The 6,237-nt window shown below is 36.1% G+C and overlaps 2 protein-coding genes across 3 annotated transcripts in view; one reads left to right on the top strand and one right to left on the bottom strand.

The window, feature by feature from the left end:
- Positions 1-245, bottom strand: part of LOC106330868 — a 4,766-nt gene extending 4,521 nt beyond the window's left edge. Inside the window, exon 1 of the mRNA XM_013769269.1 lies at positions 84-245. Coding sequence (XP_013624723.1) covers positions 84-245 — 162 coding nt within the window. The remainder of the gene's footprint in view (positions 1-83) is intronic.
- Positions 246-1,604: 1,359 nt separating this feature from the next.
- LOC106328197 lies at positions 1,605-4,795 on the top strand. 2 transcript variants are annotated; one of them, XM_013766587.1, is made up of 9 exons: positions 1,605-2,182; positions 2,259-2,501; positions 2,567-2,780; positions 2,865-2,974; positions 3,083-3,282; positions 3,526-3,629; positions 3,805-3,992; positions 4,072-4,271; positions 4,344-4,795. In XM_013766587.1, the coding sequence occupies exons 1-9, from the start codon at positions 1,957-1,959 to the stop codon at positions 4,581-4,583; spliced, it is 1,725 nt and encodes a 574-aa protein (XP_013622041.1). In that variant the 5' UTR covers positions 1,605-1,956; the 3' UTR covers positions 4,584-4,795. The 2 variants fall into 2 exon arrangements, with proteins under 2 accessions (XP_013622041.1, XP_013622042.1); XM_013766588.1 differs by having other exon boundaries at positions 1,606-2,182; positions 2,548-2,780.
- Positions 4,796-6,237: the final 1,442 nt, after the last annotated feature.

The raw sequence follows: 6,237 nt of genomic DNA, 5'->3' as shown, positions 1-6,237 counted from the left end.
CACCAACAGATAAAGCATCACCACCCCCACCAAGAACCCAACCAAAACCTCCATCAATCTTCTTCCTTTCCCTCCACCACCACCATCTTCGTCCCACCACCGCTCCTCAAATGCGCCAACAAACCTTTCAAGAACATCTCGCTATACAGCAACGTCTCGTCGACTTCGCCAGAATCAATCCCGGAGCTAGGCCACCCGGTCTCCGCCACAATCACGGAAAGATTTTCGTGTCCCATCACATCCATGGACGTCCTGCATCGCACGGAGGGGAGACGTCGGGGGAGTACGAGACGACGTCGACGGAGATGATGGAGATTTTGGCACGGGGTAGAAAGCACCAGCGCATCGCGGAACCACCGAGAGAGATTGAGATAAACGAATCTCGACTAGTGACACGTCGCACCTAAGAACCGTGCCTTGGAGCACTTAATTAGGAGATGTGCCTTCACTTTAATTCATTTTTTCTTTTTCTTTTTTTTATAATTACCCTAAGAGACGGGTTCAAGAGCTCGCGGTAAACCTGCTCTTATTGATAGTTACATTTTTTAAATAAACATATTTAAGAAAACATAATTACATGACAAACTATGTACATCAAATCTTAGATGTAAGTTAGAGAAATTTAAGTCACTTCAAAAATAATTATATGCATTTAGACAAAAAAAAAGAAAAGAAAAAGAACAAAACTTATTCGGGAATAAGAGTCTCGATTTGAAATAAACTATAAATATTTTTTTATAAAATATCACTATCAACTTTTATAAAACATTTTCTTAGAGAATATCATTTTTTAGCCACGCCAGAGCTAAAGGATAGCCCCCAGCTACATGGTAGGCATTGCTTTGTTTAGCCGTCGGCTCAATCCTCTCATCAAATGGGGAGGCCTATGCTATAAGCGATCATGGCAAATGTCTTAACCTATCAACCGGTGCATTATTCGCATAGTTGACTTTTGCTTGATTGCATCAATTTTTTCCTTCTATATCCCAGCTGGCATGTGATCATTTCATCAAAAACGCTTTGATGTATAAAATGAACGTTTTTTGTTTTTGTTTTTGATTATTCGACAGAAAAAACTATATTAACATCAATATTATTAAGACCAAACCTGGATGGCTGCGTGATTAAATAAATGTTTTCATTTATATTTAAATCTTAGTTGTCACAAATTCTGTAATGATGCAGTTACATGAGTGTTTGGACAATAATTATAGCGTATTAATTTTATATACTTTAGTTAGATGTATGTTTCCACGCCCGCCAGTAACAAATAGCCATGTGTCCTTTGTAATAACTTATATAAATAATACAGAAAGAAAGAGAATAATTATATCATATTAAGATTTTCCTTTTTTTTCCCTCCACTTATTATAGTTTTACCCAAACTAACAATTTTTCACATACATAAAATCTTTTTTTTTCTTAAATTCAACACTGAATTATATTAAGGTTTTATTAACTTAATGCACAAAGAAAAAAAAAACTTAATGCACAAACACCTATAAAACATAATTTACACATGGAAAAAGATTAGAAGATTTATCAAACTGCCTTTTTGTTTCACGCGGAATTATATATTAATGAGTTTTTGGGAAGAGTGTATTTATAGTAAGAGATTTTGATTAGTCAATTGTGACAGTAATTTTGTTTGTTTGTTTGTATGAGCGTGTGTTGGGGGTGAGAAAGAGTGACTTTTGGCCTTCGCTCTCTTCTGCTTCTGATTTTGAAATTGCTGAGGAATCAAAACCCTATCTCCCAATCACAAACCCTAGCTTTTCGATTTCGTAGATCAGATTGCAATCTAGCCAACCCAGAATCGATTTGGGTGAACTTGAACAAGCTTAGACTCGTGAATCTGAGATTTGGAACATTGAACATTCGAATCGAGTTTTGAGTGCTTTGTTTTTGATTGGGAAGATTCGATGGAGTGATTCAAGAGAGGGGGGGGGAGAAGAGATGACTGGATTGGGCGTTCGATCCAGTAGCAATGGCTCATTGGAGAAGACGGGACTCAACGGCGTCGTTTTATCTATCCAGACGACGCGTGCGAAGCCATCTAAGATGCACAAGGAGAGGGAAGGAAGGAGGATCTGCAAATTCGCTGGCCGCAAGAAGGTCGGCATGTTGCTCCTCTTCTTAATCTCCGCCGTCGTCTTCCTCCGCGTCCTCTTCGTCGGCAAAGGTATCACCTTTACTTTCTTTATGTGTATGAACTCTTGTGGACATTACTTCATATCATATATTGTGTTTGTAATCAGGTGAAGATGGTCAGGTTCCTCCGAGTCTTCATTTCAATGGCACTTTTGTTGTAAACCATTCATACATGTTACCAACTAATGAAGAGGAAACCATCAGCATTCGGAATATATCTTTCCTGGGTTTGAATGCCGTGCTGTCTCCTCCTATGCATTTTCTTGGATACACGCTTCCTCAAGGCCATCCTTGTAACAGTTTCACCTTGCCTCCCCCACCAGCCGACAGGAAAAGAACAGGACCTCGCTGTAAGTCTTTTAACTTTCTTATGATCACTACTAGACTCGTAAGAAGTGTTTTGGTTTGATTTCAGCATGCCCGGTGTGTTATCTTCCGGTAGAAGAAGCGATTGCCTTGATGCCGAGCGCCCCGTCGTTTTCCCCTCTTCTTAAGAACTTGACGTATATATATGAAGAACCACTTAACAGAGACACAGAGTTTGGAGGCTCAGATTTTGGTGGTTATCCTACTTTGAAACATAGGAATGATTCTTTTGAGATTAAAGAAACTATGAGTGTACATTGTGGGTAAGTTTTCTTTGTGGCCTTGTCTCATATTAGTAAATTTTGTTTTTGTGTGTGTTTTATCGCTGATTCTTCCAATTCAATCAGCTTTGTCAAAGGACCTCAACCTGGTCGAAATACAGGTTTTGACATTGATGAGGCTGATCTTCTTGAAATGAAGCAGTGCCGTGGGATAGTCGTTGCTTCAGCTGTATTTGGTTAGTGCTTCGAGTTATACTTATCTTATTTGTAATCAACGTCTCTAGACGTGTTGCCAATTTTTGTGTGTTTCTGATTAAGGATCTCTCTCTCTTTTTTTGTTTCAGATGCTTTTGATGATGTAAAAGCCCCACAAAATATAAGTAAATACTCGGAGGAAACAGTTTGCTTCTACATGTTTGTTGACGAAGAAACTGAATCAATTTTGAAGAGGGAACGAGGCCTTAACGGCAACAAGAAAGTAGGGATATGGAGAGTTGTTGTTGTTCATAATCTCCCTTATTCAGATGGAAGACGCAATGGAAAGGTAAATGTTCACACCTCTTATCTTTCTTCTGACGATGTTATGCATTCAAGTTACTCGAAACTAGAACATGATGCTAGAGAGTATTGTATCCACACTGCTGTAACAACAGCCTTTTTGCTTTAGATCAGGCTTGAAGTTGTTTACTATAAAGGGAGAGCAAAGAATTATCCGCCTAGTTCCAAAATGGACAGAGTAAAGAGAAAAAAAAGCCACTTATATGCTGATAACTCGTTCTCTTTGTAGGTACCGAAGCTTCTTGTTCATAGGATGTTTCCAAATGCTCGCTATTCTTTATGGATTGATGGAAAACTTGAGCTTGTCGTCGATCCACATCAGATTCTGGAAAGGTAAAGTCTTATCATATATTATCCCTTTAAGATCAGTACCAGGATATCTCTAGTTGGCTATGCAACTTCCTTCAGTTACTGAATAACAAACATTCCTGTACTCATTTTAGTGATTTCTTATGGTGTGATAATCTGTTAGTTCCACTGTTTATTCCATTACCGCTCTTTTCATCAGGTTCTTGTGGAGGAAAAATGCTACTTTTGCAATCTCTAAACATTACAAAAGATTTGATGTCTTAGTGGAAGCCGAAGCAAATAAAGCTGCTGGTAAATATGATAACGCCTCTATTGACTTCCAAGTGGAGTTTTACAAGAATGAAGGGTTAACCCCATACTCTGTTGCAAAGCTCCCAATCACAAGCGGTATGTCTCTTTGGCTTACCCTTTTTTCAAACAATCCGCTTTTGGCATCAAGAGGTTAATGTGTAGGCAAATGTTGCAGACGTACCAGAGGGGTGTGTCATTTTAAGAGAGCATGTTCCCATAAGCAACCTCTTCACTTGTCTTTGGTTCAACGAAGTAGACCGGTTCACTTCTAGAGATCAAATCAGTTTCTCAACAGTAAGAGACAAGATTGCAGCTAAAACAAACTGGACAGTTAGCATGTTCCTTGACTGCGAAAGACGCAACTTTGTAGTCCAGGTAATTTCTTCTTTCTTATGTTTGACTTAGCCTAAACAAAAGTAGTAACTAATCGAAAACAATCAAATGCAGAGATATCATCGAGCAGAACAAGAGAGATATGCAAGGCAGAAACCTCCAGTGCCTAAGTTTTCTCCTCCTCCACCTTCACTGCCTACTAAACCAGTTTTAACCAGCAGTGATTTGCCAAGGAAAGTCTCGAGTGGAAGAGCGGTTAGCAGAACAACGCCGCCTAGAAGGCGTGGAAGACGGTCTGGTCCAAGAGGTCACAGGAAAGCCAATCTGCCTGTGCGGTTACAAGATTCAGCTTAGGACTGAAAGAAACAAAGCCCCTTGCAAAGAAGTTGGGTTTCTTCTTCTTCATGGTCACTTTATTGATTCAAATTTCACCACACAGTATGTTCGTTTTTTGTTTTGTTTCTCCATTGATTCAAAGGATTCAAAATCATTTTTTCAATGTATATATATATTATACACAGACATTTTTGTACTTGGATGATAAATTATAGTTTCGAATTTTTGAAGAAAGGCTGTCTAAGTTTTGTTTTGAGTGTTATCGAAGTTGTCTTCTCTTTTTTTCTGTCATAAAATGTAAAAGAATACATATCTAAATGAGATAGATCATTGTCTTATATAGGAAATACGAATAATTTCTAAATTTAAGAACTGAATTTTAATTTTATTTGCAAGTCAGTGAGTTTTTTTTGGATTTATGTTTTTGTATTTTTGCGATATCCTTTTAAATCCACTAACATTCACTGTAAAATTAATTGTATAGATAATTCCATATGGTTAAATAATACTGATTAATAATTAGTATTTATAATTTACTAAATGAATACTTCCTCCATTCCTTAAAGTTACATATTCTAGAAAAAAAATTTGTTTCAAAAAGATCTATTTTTTACATTTTCAAAGTATGTTTTATTAACAAATTGCAAACTTAAAAAAACTTGATTGCACTAATTGAATTTTTATTGGCTTAAAATTATAGAAAAAAGAAAAACACAAAAATATTTGCAAATTTAATGTGTTTTATTAAAACGTGTGAAAAATCTAGAATATGTAACTTTAAAGAACAGATAGAGTAATAGATACCAACGCGAATTATCTTGAAAAAAACAAAAAAAAAACTTCAGAAAAAAATGAATTAAGGCAAATACATGTTTAAAATTTATATAATGATGTAAATGAATATTTACAATTCTTTAGATTCATATTTATATTAGTCACAAAACCTGGGTTTTTTTCTCCTTTAAAAAATATCTCTTAAACATCATTTTCCAAGAAAAAGATTTTTCCTAATCTTAAAAATCTTATCGTATCACGGAATTTTTTGGCCACTGAATGCTTGTTTTTTATTGGTGTAAAGAGATCTAAAACAATTAAAAAATTAAAAAGATCGTTTTGCCCAAAAGGTAATCTAATGATAATTTTTTGAATTTCTAAATCTATTAAAATTCAGTGTCCTCAAATGCTTAAACATTATCAATAAAAAATAGTAGTATTTTAGTTATATTGACCACAAAATAGTACTATTTTTACATAGATAGCAGGAATCCCGAATGTATTATCAAATATTCAGTCATTCAAGGCGTTTTTGGTAATTGTCGTTGACAAAGAAGAAGGCAAATTTTGGAGGCTTTGTATGAAGCTTTGGTTTATGCAGAAGTTCTCGGTCGTGGTCTAGTTCTGGTTCTGGTTCTGATCCAGGTGTTGATTCTTTGTGGCTATTGTAATTTCAAGTGTCTTACGTCTTCTTGTTTTTTTTGTAGGGCTTTGTCTCTCGATCAATCGTTTTCCCCGAAACAAAAGTGCAATTAACTTCTTTTTTTTTTGACGAATAGTGCAATTAACTTGCCGACAAACTAAATGCAAGTTTCAGTGATTTTTGGTCCTAAACGTTTTTGTCATATCACATTTCTATACAATCGTATCCATACACCACGACCCACTAGGCCAATAT

The sequence above is a fragment of the Brassica oleracea genome, chromosome C3 (genome assembly GCF_000695525.1).
Source record: "Brassica oleracea var. oleracea cultivar TO1000 chromosome C3, BOL, whole genome shotgun sequence".
In the NCBI taxonomy this organism is placed as follows: Eukaryota; Viridiplantae; Streptophyta; class Magnoliopsida; order Brassicales; family Brassicaceae; genus Brassica; species Brassica oleracea.
This window is presented reverse-complemented; position numbering and strand designations above follow the sequence as displayed.

What these genes read in the sequence shown, in the direction of transcription:
- LOC106328197 (XM_013766587.1), top strand. Translation starts at nt 1,957, where the DNA reads ATGACTGGATTGGGCGTTCGATCCAGTAGCAATGGCTCATTGGAGAAG. An exon ending in CGTCCTCTTCGTCGGCAAAG is followed by an intron (nt 2,183 to 2,258) that starts GTATCACCTTTA and finishes GTTTGTAATCAG; the next exon opens with GTGAAGATGGTCAGGTTCCT. An exon ending in AAAGCTCCCAATCACAAGCG is followed by an intron (nt 3,993 to 4,071) that starts GTATGTCTCTTT and finishes CAAATGTTGCAG; the next exon opens with ACGTACCAGAGGGGTGTGTC.